The sequence below is a fragment of the Astatotilapia calliptera genome, unplaced genomic scaffold (genome assembly GCF_900246225.1).
Source record: "Astatotilapia calliptera unplaced genomic scaffold, fAstCal1.2 U_scaffold_86, whole genome shotgun sequence".
In the NCBI taxonomy this organism is placed as follows: domain Eukaryota; kingdom Metazoa; phylum Chordata; class Actinopteri; order Cichliformes; family Cichlidae; genus Astatotilapia; species Astatotilapia calliptera.
In genome coordinates, this window is record NW_020535829.1 from 49,602 (window position 1) to 70,992 (window position 21,391).

At 39.6% G+C, this 21,391-nt stretch overlaps 1 protein-coding gene across 2 annotated transcripts in view; it reads left to right on the forward strand.

Moving 5' to 3' along the window:
• Positions 1–15,346, forward strand: part of LOC113018448 (alpha-methylacyl-CoA racemase-like) — a 28,574-nt gene extending 13,228 nt beyond the window's left edge. For both annotated transcript variants that reach the window (XM_026161512.1, XM_026161511.1), the window contains exons 4-6: positions 1,112–1,272; positions 12,051–12,237; positions 14,203–15,346. In XM_026161512.1, the coding sequence (XP_026017297.1) occupies positions 1,112–1,272; positions 12,051–12,237; positions 14,203–14,612 (758 nt within the window). In that variant the 3' untranslated portion in view covers positions 14,613–15,346. The remainder of the gene's footprint in view (positions 1–1,111; positions 1,273–12,050; positions 12,238–14,202) is intronic.
• Positions 15,347–21,391: the final 6,045 nt, after the last annotated feature.

Below are 21,391 nucleotides of genomic sequence, written 5' to 3' on the forward strand. Positions count from 1 at the left end.
ACTACAAACTCCCAAATGAGGTCTGATAATGTAAACGTACTTTCTAGTTGTGCCTCCAATTAAACAAGCCCCAAGAAACCTTTAATAAAGCAGGATTTACTGCTTTATTAAAGGGTTCTTCTTCAGTCTTGTTAAAGCATTAATGAGAATTTTAGAAGAGGTTCTAGATATTTCTTTTATTCATATTGTTAATATCAATCAGTTGGCACCGGTTATACCAGATGAACTTGATGGATTTTTGAAAATATATTAAAAAGCATTTAACCCCCCACACACATTCCCCTCTCTTTCACCTACGTTTGGTGTCTTTACGAAATGAAAAAAGGCCATCTGCATGGCCTCTTGCACTTTCATGGCCATATGCTGGGTAATAAATTGTACTCACTAACTGCAGCATTATTTTATTTTATTTTTTTCAGAGAGTCTTTGCAGTCACCCTAAAACTCTGTTCAAGAACACATTTCTGTTATAATTAGCCCATTAGTGGTTTCCTAATAATATCATTTTAGTTTCAGCAAAGGAGGTGAAATATTTTATACATACATTTACACTTACAAGGATGCATTTTAAAGGTCTAGATAACAAGTTTTGATAGTCTGTTTGGGCTTTATCTTGCAGCACACCAAGCCAAACTATCCATGTTTATAAAGGATTAAAGGGAATGATGACATCAATGTAAGCCGAGCCAAAAATATTGTCTTATATGGTACTTTGTGAGAAAACAACAGAAACGATTTTTTTTGGCCTTATTATAGGGCCACGGGTCAGATATGAACCCGGGCCGGCCACGCTGTGCTATACAGCATATGGTCGTCGCCTCATCCCAGTAAGCTAAGTCGGTGCCCCAAGGTCCTTTTATGCTATTCCTTTGTTACAGGAAAAGCAAAAGGAGGGAAAAAATACAAAGCAAAGGTTACATGCTGCTTTAGCAATGCCAGCAATGGATTTGACAGACTAGAAGAAAAATAAACCCATTGAAGGAGTTCTGTTCACTTGCGCACCACTAAATATCTTTCATGCATTGCTGTTTGTTGTGGCTCTTTTGTTTTCACTGAGCTCAACAATACTTGTTTTTCTGCGTAAAGCTTCTACTTTTTCATTCCTGTCATAGGCCTTTTATCCCGGCTGGGTCGCAGCGGCGAGAAGCCTTACGCTCCACTGAATCTGTTAGCAGACTTTGGAGGCGGTGGTCTTACGTGCGCTCTGGGGATTGTCCTGGCGCTGCTGGAGAGGACAAAGTCAGGGAAAGGACAGATCATTGATGCTAGCATGGTAAGCACCACTGATGTAAACAACTACTATCATGAACTGTATAAATGTAATAGTTAGAAATTTTTGTTTTTATCATAACATGCTTAAGGTGCTTGGTACAAAGTGCTTGGCACATATTCAGACTTACAGAAGCCCTGCAAACTTAAGACTATGTGTTCTGTTTTATGTTGCACTGCACTGTGGTAAACTGTGTGGCTGTTATACCTTTCCCCCTGCAAGAGCATAGGAAACACTAAGCACTAGGGCTGAACGATTATGGAAAATAATCTAATTGCGATTTTTTGCCCCAATATTGCGATTGCGATGCGATATGCGATTATTTTTTAAGGTCTTTGTCTTCTGTATTATTAAACAAAGACAAGCAATACATCATATAGTATGGCCAATACTATATTACATTAATTTTAAACTGTTCTTTCCTGGAAGACAGACCTCTGTTATGATGACATGAGGTGATGCATGAATTGATGACTGACATTTTTATTTAACTTCTTCAATCACAACAGTATATTTGAACATACACAATAGTTTATTTTTAGCTTACAAACATCTGAGCATAAAGTGCTGACAAGGAACCCTGGTGTAAACATTAAAATGAAAGTCAGTACAATGTGCAGATTGCAGAAATATACATAAAAAAAATCAGTGGCTTTACCACACTCAGTTTTTCGACATCTGTGAACTACTAGACAGTCATTCAATTAAAAAATAATATTAAATAAATAAAACTAATAAATAAAAAATACACACATCTTACTGATCTCTGCAGTCAGTAACATTACACATAAAGTGCAAACATAATAGCAATTGTATAAACACACACACAAACACGCCTTTAAAGTTTAAAGGCGTGAAATTGGACGGTCTAGCCTTCTGATTAGCGTCACCGCTGTCTCGGTGGAGTTTAATAAACTCGGCCGTCTGCTTCTTGCTATCTAAAATATAACCAGACACTGGTGTAAATTCTCGACTGTCTCATACTTCTGTTTAATAAGTTTTCTGTTTGACGTTTAGTCAGCTGTGTGAAAACCAAGGAGGAACCCACCCGGGGGATTAATAAAGTTTTATTTTATCTAATCTAATAACTTTAATCTCAGCCAAACCGATTTACTCACGAACAAACAAAACACTGAAAAAAGCCCAACAATAACATTTTTAGGTTGTCTAAGTGACTTATATATTACGTTTAACCCGAGCAGCGAAACTCCGCGGTGATCTGAAAATGATGTGCCGGGAGTTGTGCCGTTCTCGGCCGCATCAGTAATCCTCGAGCTCCCGGCTAGCTGTCGAGCTGGTGGGTAGCAGACGCCTCTGAAAACGTCGAAGCACTTTTGCAAATATGGGATATCTTGATAAACCGAGCAGATATTTGATGTTTACACAACTACTTTCTCGCCTGAAAATATTTTAAAAGTTTATTTTGTGACCCAGAAAGATTAGTATGAGTAATTTTAAAACTTAGTAGCGGCCGCCATTGCTGGAAACTGGAGTTTGGCTGGGCCGCGCTATGAATTCTGGGATATGGTAGTAATTTGGACAGCCTTATAATCGCAGTATAATCGCAGCCTTTGCGGTTAGAAAATTGCACTTGATCATGTCGCGATATTATCGCAAATGCGATATATCGTTCAGCCCTACTAAGCACACTATGAAAAATTAGTTTAATGTACTTATTGTAGTATAATAAAAAAGTAATCAGTGCGATGTCCACTCCGCTGCCCGTGTGAGTATCTTCAAGTGATTGTATTTCCTGTGATAGTAGGATAAGTCATTAGGTGGATTCCTTGCAAACATCTGGTTTATTAGGCAAAGACAGAAAAATGCTAGTGGGTGTGAAGCAGTTATAAATGTGTGCTCTGAGCTTGTCTTATGACAGAAAAATGTTTAGAACCAGGCGGCTGAATTAAAGTGATAGAAAGTGTTAAAGTATTTACAATGATTTGTCAAAATGCTGAAAAAAAAAGAGCAGTATTCTTTGCTCTGAAGTGCAGCTACAGACTGACAGCCCTCACGTCAAATGCGCTGCACTGTTCAGATAAACAGAGTTGAGTCTGTCTTTAAACAGGAACATCACAACATCCTTTGGAGATTTTTGTTTAGTGCAATACGTTTGCAACCCTTTTATCCTGTTAGAAAAAAATAGCTACCAGTGTGGCTTGAAGTTGCAGCAGTTCTACAGTTTTTACATAATCCATCCATTCTTCTGTTCTCTTCTGCCTATCCAACTCAGGATCGGGCTATCTGGAGCCCATAGCAGCTGCCATAGGGCAAGAAGTGGGATACTTTTAAATAATAATTATATAAAATACTTCACTAACTGAGCGGTCCTGTATACTCTCAAGCCTATTAGACTATTTATCTATTTGTTGCTGCTGTCAGTGTAATGTTATAGAATAATATGAACTTAAACTAAACGACTTCAGAACTTTAACATATAACAACATTTACAGGTATGTTGTAATGTGTTACGTGTGTGTGTGTGCGTGTGCGTGTACGTGCGTGCGTGCGTGCGTGCGTGCGTGTGTGTGTGTGTGTGTGTGAAATCATGTAAAAATGCAACGGTATAAAATGCTGTGTATTTATAAAATGATAGATAGATATTCCTCTGCATTCCTAAGACAACAGTCTGCTTTTAGGATGGACTTTTTCTGTTTTCCCACATAGCATCCTCTGCACTTCACCGCTTCTCTTTAACTCATATTTGCAAATCTCTGGACAGGGAGGGATAAAACTCGATCATGTTTACTGAGATCAGCAGCAAACCTTTCAGATTAAAAGTCATAAATACGTGAAAATGATGCAGCTCTGTAATGTGTTTTACAGACTCATGGATCGCAGGTAATTGACGGCGGGAATGACGGTCAAGTTAGAGATGATCTTTTCACTCTGTCTTTTCACGCACTCTATCAGCTCAGCACAGCAGCTGTGCCATCAGCTGCAAAGCCAACAAACTGTACATGTAATTTCAGAGATGCCCTTCATAACTGAAGGATGTGCCAGACAGCAGCTGTAGTAGATAGCTGCAGTTTCGCAAGTTGAAAGAAGCTGCACATCTCACCCCTGTGGGGAACTGTTCACTGATCACAAGTTCTGAAAGTGAAAGTTATTTTGGCTGTAGAGAGATTTGAGATGCAGTGCTAAAGCTCAGAGAGGGGATGAAGTTTAATATTTTTACATTTTTAACTTGGGTACACAAGTTTGAATTTATTTGGGGTTTTATCAGATCCACTTAAGGTAAAAGGTATTAATACAGGCTCAAAGTTTAACACCACTTGAAAACGGGCAAAAATCATATTTTGCATGTTTGGACCTTAAAAATGTTCCAAGTAGAGCTTCAACATGCAACAAGAAGAAGTGGGACTGAGACAAAACATTTTTCTGAGCATACAATTGTTTGAAAACAATGCTTAAGCTGAAACAGGCCGTTTTATAGCAGATGAAAAGTTTAGGACCACACCTCCAAAAAAACTGTAAACCCCCCCAAAACATAAATGAAAGTTCCAAACATGAACTCAGTAGTGAGTAGCTCCACCATTATTGTTTTTGATCACTTCAAAAATTTGTTGTGGCATGCTTGATGCAAGCCTTTCCATGAGGTGACTGGGAACATTTCTCCAAGTGATGAAGATGTCCACACAAAAGGCATCTATTGTCTGGAACTGTTGTCCATTTTCGTAAACTTCCGTTGCCATCCATCCCGAAAGGTTCTCATTTGGATTTAGATCACGGGAAGAAGTGCCTTGTCCTGTGGGCATTGTGCACTGTAGCATTGTCTTGTTGAAAAACCCAGTTGTTACCATGCAAACAAGGGCCCACGAGGGATGCTCTCTGCAGCATCTGGACATAGCCAGCAGCCGTTTGATGCCCCTGCACCTCCTGAAGCTCCATTGTTCCACTGAAGGAAAAAGCACCCCATTATGGTGCCTCCTCCACTTTGGCGCATAGAAAACATTCTCATCAGAGAATAAAACTTTCTCCCACCTTTCATTGTCCCATGTTTGATGCTCTCTTACAAAGTCCAAACGGTCAGTTCTGTGGTGTTCAAGGAGACGAGGTCTTTGAAGCCCTTCAGTCTCAGATGCCGTCTGATTGTTATGGGGCTGCAGTTGGCATCAGTAATGGCCTTAATTTGGGTCGAGGATCGTCCAGTGTCTTGACGGACAGCCAGTTGGATCCTCTGGCTCAGTGCTGGTGAAACCTTTTGGGGTCTTCCACTTGTCTTTTTTGTTCCATAACCCTCAGGATCATTTAAGAAATTCCAAATGACTGTCTTACTGCATCCCACATCCAGCAGCGATGGTGCACTGCGAGAGACCCTGCTTATGCAGTTCAACAAACCTGACAAGGCAAAGGCCTTTTAACTTCTTGTTAGTGATGTTGATTGACTACATCTAGTAGTTTTCTCAGCTGCATCCAAGCGTTAGTGTAAAGCATGCTGCAACCAGAGTGAGTTGGGCTCAGCACCGTAGTTCCAGTGAAACCAACTGTTAGTACTCTTACTAGCATACCAAGATATTTTGTACAATTTCACGTTCCAACATGACTGTGTGCACCAGTGCACAAAGCAAACCCCATAAAAATCCCATAAACACACTAAAACCTTGTGGGAAACCTTCCCAGATCAGTGGAAGCTGTTACAGGTGGAAAGGGTGGGCCAACATCATACTAAACTTATGAATTAAGAATGGGATGTTTAAGTTTATGTGCATGTGAAGGCAGAGGAGCAAATAGTTTTGGCAATATAGAGTATGTATTAGCGCTGTATTCAAATTCATAGAACTGTTTAATGCATTTTATGTTTGTTTGGTCTGGTGTAATTTCAATTTTCATGCTGTGTTACTTAGTGTCCTCACCCTCAGGTTGTTAGTGGCATAAGCATATGCATGTCAGCATCCACTTAATGAGGGATGCGAAATGCAGAGTATTACAATTCAGTATAAAATCTTTGGCTTAAATTCAGCCTTTTTATGAAACTTATAATATGTGTGTTAAATAATTTTTTTTTATTAATGCATACATAATTATGGTTTTACCCTACCTACCTATCCTATACAAACATGATCAGTACATATGTTGACTGGATTTTACTGTAGTATAATCCAGTCAGGTACAGCACTTTTATGATGGCTTAAAAAAATCTATCCTCCAATTAGAATAGAGACAGTTGATTAGATTGTAGAGGTGTTGGGAAAAGACCATTAATAACCACAACGTAAGACTGCACACTAAAACTTGCATCTTTCGTATTGTATTTAATTAATTTTAACGTATTTTTATTTTACTTGTAGAATTCTTAAGGCCAGATTTACTAGTGGTTTTTTTTTTTGTTGGGGTGGGGGGTTGTTTAGTTTTTTTGAACTACCAAAAAGAATAAGCAACTTTGATAAGCTACTATTGAGATGTCCTAAATAGGCATGGTGATAAATTGCGACTGAAAGGCAATTTTGAATGTTATTATTTGTGATGTGCAAATTTATAGAAAATATCATATCAAAACCCCAAATTAAGATACTGTAGTATTTATGTTATTCTTTCTAACTTGATTTTCAAAGGTTTGAGGCTGGCAGAGTGGCAACTTCTTGCATTTTGTGCCAGTACTTACAGCTTTATTTTGTGCCTGATATGGCTGTCAGTATTGCTGCTAGGAGCATTTGTTCATTTGGGCTTCCAAGAGGAGAATGTTATGTTGGTGCAGGTGGACTGCTTGAAGCTGTGGGGTGGTGCCAGAGCTGTGGCTCTGTCCTGTTGTTCTTTATGCAGTCTCAATCAGTTCCTTCGCCCACCTGTTTTTCATCTCCTTCCTCTGCTACTTTAAATGACCTGATTCAGTCTCACGGCTCTTCAGCCTTGAGTTTTGAGGCAAGCTGAAGGTTGAGGTTAGTTCCTGCAGTTTTGTTGGTCCTGGTGAAGTGCATCCTATCCACTCGTTAGTCCCTGGATAAGCTTCTGATTATTCACTAACCTTTCAGCATGTGGCATTTTCTCTCCCCCACTATCCAGCTTACTGTCTTTTTGTTGCTCTTTTTGCACTTCACTATTCTTTTTTCAACCATTTTCGTTCTGTTAATGCAAATGGAATGAAACTTCCCAAAGGTGTGTATTTTTTTGGATTTTTTAATTTTCAACATCAGCTCCTTAATAATATCAATAATATTCACTATACACCAAATTGTTCCTCTTGATTATATCGTGGCTATTTTTGGCCAATTGAAACCCATTATAACCACCTTTTTTGATTCGTTGTTACTGACAGTACTATATCAGGCGATTTAGGTAAAAATGCTTTCATTCTAAACTCAACACATGAAAATTGTAGTTTTTTTGTTCATTTATGTTGTAATTTATGTTAGGTCAGTCTGTCTAGTCTGTCTAGCTAGCCAGCTAACTAGGCCTCTTAGTTAGCTAGTTTAGAGTTTTTTTGTTAAATTATGTTGTAAATTTATGTTGCATGTAGCACCTTGGTTCCTGGAGGAACGTTGTTTCGCCTCACTGTGTACTGTTAAACTGTATATGGTTGAAGTGACAATAAAGCCAACTTGACTTGACTTAATGTTTTTTACCAAATTACATCATTTACCCATTTTTGGCCAAGCAAGCGATTTCATGTAATATTCCGAGTTTCTAGTAGCGGCCTTTGATGGCTTACCACACTCCAATGGACCAAAAATAATGAAACAATTTTGACATAGGTTTGATCTTAAGGATCTAATAGTTTGTGTTTGAGCATGACATTGCAGCACAAACATGTATTTGCAAGATAGACTGTGTTACGTTCCCCCCGAAGGGGTCTAGGCATATGAGTGAGGGGACCAGTAACAAATGAGTCCGGAATCAGAATGAAAAGGAAAACAGACAGAGTTGTTCTGTATTAATAGAACTTTATTACGAAATGGTACAGGTGGATTACAAACGACATTAACATTAACTTAAAGGGCCGGCAACGCCGTCTTACCAACAACGCCAAAGAAACAAAGAAAACGCTCGCAGCCACGAAAGGCAGGAAGACTACCAAACAAACACAATAAAAAAGGCGGCACTTCCCACACTTCCTACCCTACTCCCCACCACGGGGAGACACTCTCAGGGCCCACAAGCCCGTCTGCTCACTGGTCAGAAAGAGGCTGTCTGTCCAACATCTAGCACCGAAATGCGTAGAGCCACCGAGGAAAAAAGCCACCCTGCTCACAGCTCATCCCCAGTTTAAATAGCCTCAGAGGATGATTGCTGACTGGAGTCAGGTGGCAAACGAGGCTAATCAGCAGCAGCTGTGTCCTGGGGAGAGAGGAGAGTGAGAGAGACAGAGAGGGGTAGGAGTGGGCAAACACCCCACCCACACACTCCCACAGCCTCACAGAACGTAACAGACTGGAATAAATAATGATGCTGCAGTGAATTTCTGTCGATGCAGGCTATTGAGCCCAGTCAAACTCAGCTTTGAAGCACATGCTAAAAGCACTTTTACTCAGTATTTTTCATAAAAAGAGACCATACCCAAAATGTTAACTCTAAAAAAAACCAAAACCCAATCACAGGACATTTTGTTCAAACCTGCAGCTGCAGCTGCAGCTGCAGCTCAAACGACAACAGCACTGTTTCTAACATTTTGAGTTATTTTCCAGTGTTAGAAAATCAGCACTGCTCAGTGTTAGCCATTGTTAATCTTCAAAACTGACTAGGTTACTTTTAAACATATAACACTGTCAAAAGTGTTAATTTAACACTCAACAGTGTTGTATTTAACACTCAGAGGTGTGGACCCATATAGACACTCTCCAGTGTTAATTTAACACTGGAGATTTTGCTGTGAATGAAGTGAGAAGAAGGTGCAAAAGGTGCACCTCCAGGATTGCAGCAGCAGCCCCTTGCACCAGGTGTAGAAAGTGTGCTACAAAAACCACTCTACTGTGGTTAGTACATCTTGCTGCTAATGAGGATGAACACAGAAGCACACACTGGAATATAAAATTGTGATTTTCTTCTTGGCCATTCATTCAACCCCCCCCCCCCCCCCCCCCCAGTAACATTGTTACTGTTACTGACCTGCGATGATGATAAAAAAAAATATTAGGTTTCATCATTCATATGCTAAAAAATGTGAACTCTATTACTATTTTCCCCCAAAAGCGTAGTAATAATACATAATCTGACTGGTATTCAAAGGGTATAATATCTGAATTTGAATTATATTTTGGTTTTCATGACTAGGACTGGTGCTAATTTAAAAAATCAAGTCAATGAAAGTAGAAAAATGCTTTAATATATATGAATTTTATAGACATTTGTAACATAAACAGGGGTGGCCATTTTTGGCCACGAACAAGCTGAGAGGGAATTTTTTATGTTCTTCTGTCACTGCACAAAAAAACAAAGACGCATAAAATTCATTGATACTGTTAATTATTGCTACACATCTAACCTCCATCATGGTTAGAAAAGAAATCAGATGGCATGTATTATTTTGAAAAGAAATTGGGGTTTTATGATGTTTTCCATTTATGAGTTCCTAGGATTATGTGATCTAACTGGTATTCAATGGTATTCAATAATCAATGTTGATGTGAATCAATGACATGCGCCAGACTCTACTATTAAACTGGTGTTTAAAGGGTTAAAATTTTTAAAAGTAATAACTATTTTATATTTATGAAAAGAACTGAAGTTAAGCTTTATGCAGAAAAAATGGCAAAAAACCATAAAAATAATAAAAAATTTCATTATTCTATAAGTAGAATAATGCAGATGTTGTTTTTCAAGTTGTTAATGATACTACATAGACAGAACATCAATTTGATTAGTTTATTATATTGCCTTGGATTCTCTTTAATGAAGCGTGAGGTTGTAGAAACACCTGTTGTGGCCTGTTCTATGTGTCAGTGCAGGAGCTGATTAAATGCCCAGCAGTACACCAACTGCATCACAACTACCAACTGTGACACATGTTCGACATGATTTCTAATTTTTCTCTCAACATCACTGGTCTGCTATCAATTATATTATTAGTGTCCATTACTGTCCGTCCGTACCTGACATGCCTATCGTTTTGATGCTTAGGTGGGCTGCAGCCAGTGCCAGCACGCTCTGTATCTGAAGGCAGGGTGCATTACACGCTCATCGTGTGCTTTTCTGCCATTCTGCCATACGTGGACATATTTAAATTCACACCTGTGGGCACTTTACAGACAATTTCAGGGAATTTAGAAACATTGATTGTGAAAGAGTCACTTGAAGGTATGATTACCTGTGTGTGCAGCTTCCTTTGCTTTGCTGATTTTCCCCCCATTGTTTAGTAATCTACTCTGAAGCTTCAGTGTTCATTCTCACTGCCCTCCGAGCTCTTTTCAGTGAAACGACTCTGGAAGGCTCGCTCAACACTACACTTTATACTTGGCAGCAGACAACAGACAGGCAGTATTTAGATGATAATAGAAACCACAAAAACAGCTAAATATAACTCAAGATAATAAATACTGGGTGCTTGTTCAGCAGGTGGATACAGACACAAGTCCAATAAGCAGCTGCTTGCTAATGTTTGCCAAATCGATTTAAAAATCTATGATATGTCAGTGTTGTGTTCCTTAGTTATTTGCGTTGCTTCCAAGCGGTTAAAGATATCAATGATTGCAGGTTTTATAGCTTTAAATAAAGACAGACAATGATCTCCTATTTTTCTCCTATTTTTGTGTCAGCTCTTGCTCTTAGAGATCTTATTGAGGGGATGAGTGGATTCAGCTGCTGTATACAGTATGAGGTACACAAGAAAACAGACTATTAACACTGCACTCCACACTTATGGTCTCATTGTTCTAAACCAGAAATGCATTTTTCATGAGTGAAGATCATCAAAAGAGAAAGCAATATTCTTCAAACAATAATTTGGGGGTTTTTTTGGCAGCGAGTAACAGTGAAATCACTGAAGCCCCGACTAGCTGGAGATCTTTCTCCACTCTGCTTTGTCTCTGACGGCTCACAGAGCTGTATTATATAGATGCACAGCTTGTAAAATCCGGGGCTGATGCCAGCATTGGTTTTTATGATAACCATTTGGCCGGTACTAGTGCCTCTGTGCTAATTTAGTGCTGTCGTTGACCCTTCTAGTGTCAGGCAAGTAAAAAAAACAAAAAAAACGTGAGGGGAAAAAACAAAGTCCAAGCACAAGATTAATGTGACTCAAAGCTTAAACTTCAGCCACTGCCATAGTTAAATGTTAATTATGTGGTATGTATGTTTAGCTGATGTATTGATAAATCCAGTTAAACGTATTTGCTCATGTAACCCTTAATAATAAGCATGCTGTCAATTAGAGGTCACACAAAGTGATTGTAATCAGCAGTAAGAGAGTGATGGTAGTTACTCTCTTACTGCCTTTGCAGAAGCACTATTGCTGACTGATTCCCTCCCAGCAATGTTATTATTTGCATTTTTTATGTCATGCATTCATTATTTTTTTGATCAAGCTTTTTCTGTTTACTCAGCAGCAGTGGAAGCGGCACCAGTTTAAATAAGCTCTGAATACAGAAAGCTGTGTTAGTATTTAGAATGTGATTTGTGCGTGTCGTTGTTGCACTGACACCACATTTCATCTTTGCTTTGTATTTTCTGTTCTCTAAAGATTTTCATGCCAACCTGCATAAAAAACAATATCCTCTGTCATATGTGTGACAGTTATCTACACTCACACTAATGAATTAAAGGAAAAAATAAAAATGAAAAGAAAATTGTTTCTTTTTTTTCAATGACATGAAATATGAATCCCTGTCTTCCTGTCTCATACTCTTCAGGTGGAAGGAGCAGCATATATGGGTTCGTTTTTATGGAAATCTCGTAGTATTGGTTTGTGGAACCGGTCTAGAGGAGAAAATATGTTGGACAGTGGAGCTCCCTTCTACGATACCTACCAGACTTCGGATGGACAGTTCATGGCTGTTGGTGCCATTGAACCTCAGTTCTACAAACAGCTGCTTAAAGGTTTGTTGACTTATTTGAATCAACAATAGGAAACATTTATGGTGGCTAAGAATCAAGTTTAAGGTTCAATCCAAAAATGAATGAATCAGAAAACTGCCTGTAACCCATCCAATCATGACTCTGATCAATATTTGAGCAAAGTGAAGCATTACAGTACACTGCCAAAGTCTCGAGCTAACCCTCATTGCTTCATATTTTACTTGGAAAATTGGAAATGAATGCAGCGATTTGTTGAAACAGGCAAACACTGAAACTGAATTCTTACAACAACTTTTACTCTTCAACACAGCTTGGATTCTCCTACACAAGCTTTTTTTTTGTTGTCATTTTTAAGTGGTCGTCAGGAATATTTCTCCTGACTTGTTGAAGATCATTCAAAGCCCTTCTTTGGATGTTGGCTGCTTTTTGTTTTGTTCTCTGTCAAGATGATCTTTCAGTAATATCTTTTTCAGTGATAACTCTTTCAGTAATCTTGAGGTCTGGGTTCTTTCTATCCAGGTATTCTTTTACTGCATTGACAGTGTGTTTTGATGCTGAAAAATGAAGCCGTTGCCAATCAGATGCTTTCCGGGTGGAATCACATGGGGGATCAAAATCGGACAGTAGTTTTCTACTTTCGTAATTCCATCGGTTTTGAAAACATGCCCAACACCACTGGCGGAAATGCAGGCAGAAACAGAAAATTTAGCATACCTCAGCCTTCTCTCCCTGTTTGCCTTCCTCAACAACAGCGTTTTTAGAGCCACGCTTCCACTGAGACTAGTTCTGATGAGGCTTCAGTGGATGAATCAACTGAAGGGCCAGATGCATCTCTCAGCTTCTGTGTCAGGTGTGGATTTTTTTTTTACCTTTTTCATAAGGACGTGACTTTCAGATACTGCTCATCTGCTGCAGAGTTTTTTGGTCCTGTCACTTTTTTTTCCTATCCACCTGTCCAGTTTCCTCAATATTTTTTACATAATGTACATCATGCACATGTGTCAAGTTTTCAGCTAATGCAGTTTTCGGCTCAATGGTGCAAAAGCTATTGAAGGCCTGTCAAACTGTCATCCCCTGAGTTAGGTGCCTTTTTGAGGCTTGGGCGATTCATAGGTCAGTATTATGTGGCACAACATTTCTCTAAAAATGGCCAAAAAAGAATGACGAGCCGCCTCTTATCTCTCAGTAATATGAAGCGTTGGTAGGTCTGCACGGCTTCAGGGTGCAGCATGTCACCATCAATTTCTAGGTCAATGCCTGAGAGTAGTTTGTCATCATGAAACTGCCCCAGTGGGAAATGTCCCGTGGGAAGAATTTCCAGAGAATTTCCAGAGCTGGCGGGACCTCATTCTAAGGACCCGCACTTCCAGGACCCCGCATTCACAGTGCCACCACGTTGTGGGATGGATTATCTCAATATGGCAGATGTGCCCACTACCACACATTTGGACTGATTTGTGACCACTGTTTGGGAGGGATGGTTATATTGTGTATCTGGAATGAATTTTAGGTCTCTTCGTCCATCCCATGGGGAATGGGAGCAAAAACAAAAGTGTTGCGTTTATATTTTTGTTCAGTGTATATATATATATATATATATATATATATATATATATATATATATATATATATATATATACCTTTTATGTATTCATTATATGAAAATACTGCGCTGCTGATCACTCCTGTCTGTCGTATTTGGCTGAAAGAGAAATTGTGCATAAGAAATTACAGAAAAAAACTGCTATATTAAAGTCAGTGCTTAAATCCTGCACATGGAGTCATTATTCATTATTTAGTAGAGCAGTAACGAGTGGTTAAAATGATTACATCATGTGGCCAACTTGGACCTTCAGCAAGATCAGCAGCCCATACTGAGATGAAAGTGTTGGCTGCTTCTGCACCAGCTTGTTATACTGAAGTTTATTTAACTTGATATTACTTTTGGGTCATAAAAAGTTTTGTTTTTTTGTTTTTTCTTTCTAGGCTTAGAGTTGGATGCTGGAGAGTTGCCTTCTCAGATGAGCTTTGATGATTGGCCAGAGCTCAGACGAATCTTCACAGAGCGTTTTGCCTCAAAGAGCCAGGCGGAGTGGTCAGAGATTTTTGATGGGACTGATGCTTGTGTTACACCTGTGTTGTCTTTTGACCAGGTGAGCTCACACCCACATAACCGGGAAAGAGGCTCTTTCATAAAGGACTCCAGTGGGGAAGAAAGCCCCCGACCAGCCCCGGTTCTGTCTCGCACTCCTGCTGAGCCTTGCCTCACCTCCGACCCCGTTACTGGAGAACACACGGCTGAGGTCCTACAGGAGTACGGCTTCACATCCCCACAGATAAACCAGATGCTGTCAGCAGGAGTCATAGAGTGCAATGCTGTGAAGGCAAAGCTGTAAACAAACAATCAAAACAGTCAAGTTATAAATGTTTGAAAATCACACAGTGGCACCACCTTTTAAGATTTGAAGGAATCAGTAATTAAACATGTGATTGACATACTGGAAATAAACAACTGGTTTGGATAAAGCAAAGCTACATGCAGAGCACATTTGAGTGACTAACAGTAAGATTATGTCTAACATAACTGCGAACAAATCAAAAGAGAAACTAAGAAAGTTATTTTCTTTTCATAAGCTAGGATTTCACAGGAGGCTGCTGTGTGCAAAGTAAACAAAGATTTTTACTAATTCACTTCTGCCTATGTGTCTTGATTGGACAAGACGCCCTCAGAATATGTGAGTGAATTTTTTTTTTTTGCAAAGCACACCTACTCTATTAATCATAAACTACTGATATCTGCTAAATTATCCAGCTCAGGGTGAGCAATGGTCATACATAGCAAAAGAGGATTGGATATCTCCTGAAAGCTCAGCAGTACCAATAACTTTAAATTAATCAGACTTTGTTGTTGTTTTGCTCTCCCACAACAGCTTTTGATTTGTGTGCACTAATTCTGACACACAGATTGTTTAGAAAAAATGGTTGTAGCCAGACATGATGTCACCCACTAAAATCATCTTTTCAAGACGTTGGCTTGGGGTTTCAAAGCTCACCCTGCGTTTTTTTATTCTAAAGAAGGCCATAATTTACACGATGAATGTCAAGCTGTATTAAATGAGATCAGAAACCAGTGTTCGTGATTCATCGGTAAACTGTTTACTGAAGTTTTCAATTAGCATTAGGCTTGTTTATATCCAGAGGAGCTGCCCCCTGCTGGCTAATTGAAAGAATGAAGTTCTGAGGGACTTCCATGGGCTTAACTTTTCAAAACCACATGGAGACCTGTATCTAACATTCAGTAGATCCGACTTTCGTGTTGCACTAACTGCACATTTCAGAGACAGGAAACGTTACGCCTACAAAGTGAAAGTAAAACTACTGCATTGATTATGTTGACAGGAGGCAACTTGGTCCTTTTTCGTGTAAGTGAAGTTTAAGTCACTTACCAATATCTCTGTTGCAAGCTACTAATGCAACTCTGCAAGCTCAAGTTAGGAGGCTCTGAAGATGATTCAGATTGACTAAATAAATTACTCAGTAGCTCATTGGGTATACATGTTCAGCTGCTTGTTAATCCTAATCCAATTAGCCAGTCACCTGCTGAAGTTCAAACTGAGCATCAGAATGGAGATGGAAGCTGATTTAAGTGATTTTAAACAGGGCACAGATGTTGATATTTCAGAAACGGCTGACCCGGCAGGCTGGCTGCCTGCTCAGCCCTCTCTAAAGTTCAAAGGTAATGGTCCTAAAAAGAGAAAATATCCCCTGAATGGCAGTTATTTGGGTGAAAATGTTTGGTTGATGCCAGAGCCCCGATTAGAATAACCATTCATTGCAGTCAGTGTATGCTGAAGAGCATTTGTGAATTGATCACAAATTGATCACAGATCTTGAAACTGATGGGCTACAGCAGCAGAAGACCACACCGGGTGCTGTTCCTGTTAGATAAGAACAGGAAAAAGGCTGCAATTTGACAGTGAAAGAATGATAACGCATTGCATGCTCCAATGAGTCTCGAATTGCAGGAAATAGTCAGAAATTGATGTAAAAAACAATTCTGCTTTGTATCAATGGTTCATCGTTGTGGCGGTGTAATGGTGTGGGGAATATTTTCTTGACACACTGGACCCCTGAAGCAACTGAGCATCATTTAAATACCAATGTGTCCATGCCAGCTGGCCCAACCCCCTCTGTGACCCTGTGTTGGATAAGAGTTACATAGATACATGCATGCATGTATGTCAGAGGGCCCGGTGGCGCCAGTGTCCGGCAGCCTCGCCTCTGTCAGTGCGCCCCAGAGCAGCTGTGGCTACAATGTAGCTTGCCATCGCCAGTGTGTGAATGTGTGTGTGAATGGGTGAATGACTGAATGTAGTGTGAAGCGCTTTGGGGTCCTTAGGGACTAGAAAAGCACTATACAAATGCAGGCATTTACCATTTACCATGTATGTATGATTGATTGACTAACCTTGTAGTTATGTGAAGAGAACAAGTAAACTGCATTACCTAAATACAAATGATGTGGAAGAACATGAGAAATTACCATAGTTATGTTTAGTATGCCTCGAGACAGTCAGTAACATCTCAGAAATATTATTAAATATTTATTTAAAGCCCACTACTAATAAATACAGACCTTTAAATTTAAATTTTAGAGCCCCAATCTGCTCAGCAGAGAAGATGGTGAAGCAAAGAAAAGATGTGCAAATGAGATACTTCCCTCCCTACGTATTCATAAATACTTGCAATCACTCATAGATGTTGTTAGTCGTGCATATTAAAAGTGCTAACGAATTTCCAGAGGATTGAAAACATAAATGAAACATAAACATAGTTTCACAACAGTCTAAAACGTAAAAGAAAAATAGCGTAGGTGTGCGTATATTACAGTCTTATTACAGATGGCTCCCTAAAGTATTTCCTAAGAAGCTGAAAATTTTAAAATACACATACAGGAGGGTAAGGAAATCCTCACAGGAGATATTGCATTCTTTAGGAGCTTTCATTTCTTTTCTCATCTGTAACATTTTGTACATCACAAGTTATTTAGTCATCTTGCTGCATATTTGCATCGCTTCACTGCAGCCCACTGGTGCCGCTAAAGGTTCGAATGATTTTGCTCCTGAAGTAAATCAGTCTTTTCCCCCCCCCCGACTTCATCGAAAGTTGGCAAACACCTCCACAATGCCTTTTTAAAATGCAAACATATTCCTCTTCCCTGGAGTATTGCAACACGTCTGTCTGTACAGTATATATCATTCCACTGTGATCGCATCCTTTAAAGACAGAACAGGGAAGTACAGCAGGAAGTACTAGCAGTAACAGTGACCCAGTGTCCGAGCGGTGTGCTTTAATGTCTGCAAAACTAGCAAGCTTTAATGACTCACCATATATTTTAAATAATGGCTGTGTTGGGAATACATGTAAACAAGGACGAATGTTCATTTGATTGAGAGAGAGCAGAAGTGTGCAAAGATTTAAGGTCAGTCCTTCAGAAATCAAGATTTCTCATTTGCTCCTTATTGACAGACCATTTTTTATTCTTCGTAGACCAGAGAGTTGAAATGTTTACCTCTAAGATGATGATGACCTGGAATTTGTGGCATTCACAATCAAATTTACTTCCAGTAAGCTAACATCATCTTGACTCTTACAACTGAGTGTTTCCCTCCATCTAGCATAGCAGAGTTGCCAGCTTTGTTACTGGTCAGTTTTTACTTGTTCCTGCATTTACTATTACACATTGTGCTGCAGTGTAAGACCCAAGATTTAGAAGTACAAGTTTGAATTTATTTTGGATTTTCTCCAATCCACGGGGGGTTCAAGAGAGAGTTGGTGGGGCTTGGGAAGGCCATTTCAAGAAGTTTAATGTTAGCCTTTTTTTATCTATTCCAAAACACGCTTGATGTGTGGTGCCTTGCGACCGTATCCAAGTTTTCATATAAAGCTAATAGCTGTTACAAAAACATTAAAAAAACGGTAATGTTCGGCAGCTGGGGCGCCAAAATCTAGCGTAAAATAACAGAAAATAAACTTTCTATGAAACAGTTATTTCAGTAATGAAATAGAGTTGTTTTGCGCTAACTTTCACATGAGATTTCTGCCTTTTCCAAGTGATTTTAGACATTTTATGGAACATTTTAACGTAACAATGAAATTACCTATAAACAAGGTCAATGAATGTGGCAATATGAATCATAATATCGTAAATGGTACAAATATACAGTTAACAGTTTGGTTTAAAATAATAATGGATTGCATGCCCTGGGACAGATGACAGAGGCGAGGCTGCCATATCGCACCCAGTGAAGAGTCTGGACCACGGACACAATACGAGAGTGTCGAGCCAGGGCTCGAACCGGCAACCTTTCTGATACAAGGCGAACTGCCAATCTTGAGCCCGATCGCCCTAAATAGCAACGATAATAATACTTATGTGATGTAACACAAGCTTATAGGAATCATGTTATATAACTTTTCCATAGCATTACATTTGAATTCAACAGTTCGATCTTTCAAATAACGGACAGATATTTGTGAGATTCATGATAATTTGTGAATGTATTTTTACAATCTATAAATATGCATATGTACAAAAAATATATTTAAAAAACAAGTAATATGTGTTTTTACTATATTACAGTGATGTTATGTTATTTTTACCTTTGACAGTAAATCACAGTCTACTTATGTAAATTTCATGATATTTCTAGAAGACAGTACAAAAAAAAACAAATCAAATCAAATCACTTTTTATTGTCACATCACATGTGCAGGTACATTGGTACAGCAACATGTGAGTGAAATTCTTGTGTGCGAGCTTCACAAGCAACAGAGTTGGCAAAATACAAATAATGTAAACAAGCAAAATACAAGAATGGCTACATCTGAAACTAAATAAATATATGTACAATTATATTAATAGTATATATTATAATTCTACGTGTAGTGTGTCGTGTGTGTGTGTGTTGTGTGTGTGTGTGTGTGTGTGTGCACATATATTTTACAAATTAAATAGAGTAAACAATAAAAATAAAAATATAAAATAAAATTATACAGAGTAGGACATGTGCAAAAACAGTGCGTTACTGTACAGTATGGAGTGCATAATGTGAAGTTCCAGTAGTGAAACTGAGTGTCTATGAAGTGTTCAGCAGTCTGATGGCCTGATGGAAGAAGCTGTCTCTCAGTCTCTGCTGGTACGGGACCGGATGCTGCAGAACCTCCTTTCCTGATGGAAGCAGTCTGAACAGTTTATGGCTGGTGACTGAGTCCTTGATGATCCTCCCCGCTTTCCTCAGGCACGCTTCCTGTAGATGTCTTGAGGGAGGGAAGCTCACCTCCAATTATCCGTTCAGAGCACCGCACTACTCGCTGGAGAGCTTTGCAGTGTAGGCGGTGCTGTTGCCATACCAGGTGGTGATGCATCCAGTGAGGATGCTCTCAATGGCACAGTGATAGAAGGTCCTGAGGATGCGGGGGGCTCATGCCGAATCTTTTCAGTCTCCTGAGAAAGAAGAGGCGCTGCTGCGCCTTCTTCACTGTTTTGTTTGTGTGTACTGACCACGTAAGATCCTTAGCCAGAATGTACACCAAGGAAGCGGAAGCTGCTCACTCTCTCCACAGCAGCGCCGTTGATGGGGATGGGGTGTTGTACTTCTCTGCACCTCCGGAAGTCCACTATCAACTCCTTTGTCTTTTGCGACGTTGAGGGTGAGATGGTTGTCTTGACACCAGTGGGTCAGGGCGCTGACCTCCTCCCTGTAAGCCGTCTCATCACTGTTGGTGATAAGACCACCACTGTAGTGTCTCGTCCGCAAACTTCACACATGATGTTGGAGTGTTAGTGGCTGTTGCAGTCGTAGGTGTAGAGTGAGTATAGAGAGGGCTCAGTACACACCCCTGTGGAGCACCAGTGTTCAGTGTGATGGGGGATGAGGTGTGCTGCCCAGTCTGACCACTTGGCGTCTTTCAGACAGGAAGCTAAGGATCCAGCTGCAGAGGGAGCTGCTCAGTCCTAGATCCTGCAGTTTCCCGTCCAGCTTCGAGGAACGATGGTATTGAATGCTGAGCTGTAATCTACAAACAGCATTCTCACATACGTGTCTCTCTTCTCCAGGTGTGACAGGGCAGTATGTAGTGTCAGGGCTATGGCTATGGCTATTTAAAACTGTAAAATATACAGTAAGATACTTTGACAATTACTATTTTTTGGAACAGTGCTGTTGATATCAGGTGGAGCTATAAATTGAGGGTGTTTTCCTTCATGCTCCATCCAAATTGTTGCAATGTACCAGTACTACCGGCAGCAAAAACAGTCCAGAGCATGATGCTACCACCACATGCTTACAGTTGGTTACGTGTTCTTAGTCTAACTTTTCTTCTCTTAACATATCTCTTGTCATTGTGACCAGATAACTCAATCTTTGTCTCGTCTGACCAAAAACACTTTTCTTCAGAAGGCATTTGGCTAATCCATATGCTGAAAATTTTAATCAAGCTTGACGGTGTTGACTTCAGAGCAGGAGCTTTGTTCTTGGTCAGCACCCTCTCGGTCTATGACGATGTAAACTTGCTTCACTGTGGACAATGATGCTGGTTTTCCAGCAGTTTCATGGCAGGGTTAAGCTTTGGTGCTTCCTGGGGTTGTTCCTGTGCATGCTAAACAATTCCTTACATCTGAGGGTGACAGTTTAATACATCAGTGAACATAATGAATAACTTGTATTTATGTACAATTGTTTGCACTGATGGCCTGCAGTTATGTAAAATGGCACCATTAAGCTATTGGAACTGCCAAAGCCACGACATCAAGCCTACTGAAAATTTTGTGGATTTAATTTGACATGTAACAACTGACTGACAACAACTGTACTTGGAACAGCTACAGCTCAAGCAAAGCATCCTCAAAAGCCTCCTCATAGCAGATCACTTGTTTTTCTCTGTACACCATAACAGCTATAGTTAAAAAATCACAGTATTATTTTTGAAGCCATTCTCGCTTTACATTATTCCTTAAAACTTCTGACAGTCGTTCACATGAAAGTGGTTTTAAAGGTAATCCCATGATGCAAGCTCACATTCAGTTGCCCTGTTATTTGACCTGACATGATGAGAGTCAGATGTTTCAAGTCACAACGCAGACATTCCTCACTCTTTACATGTCTCAACGGTC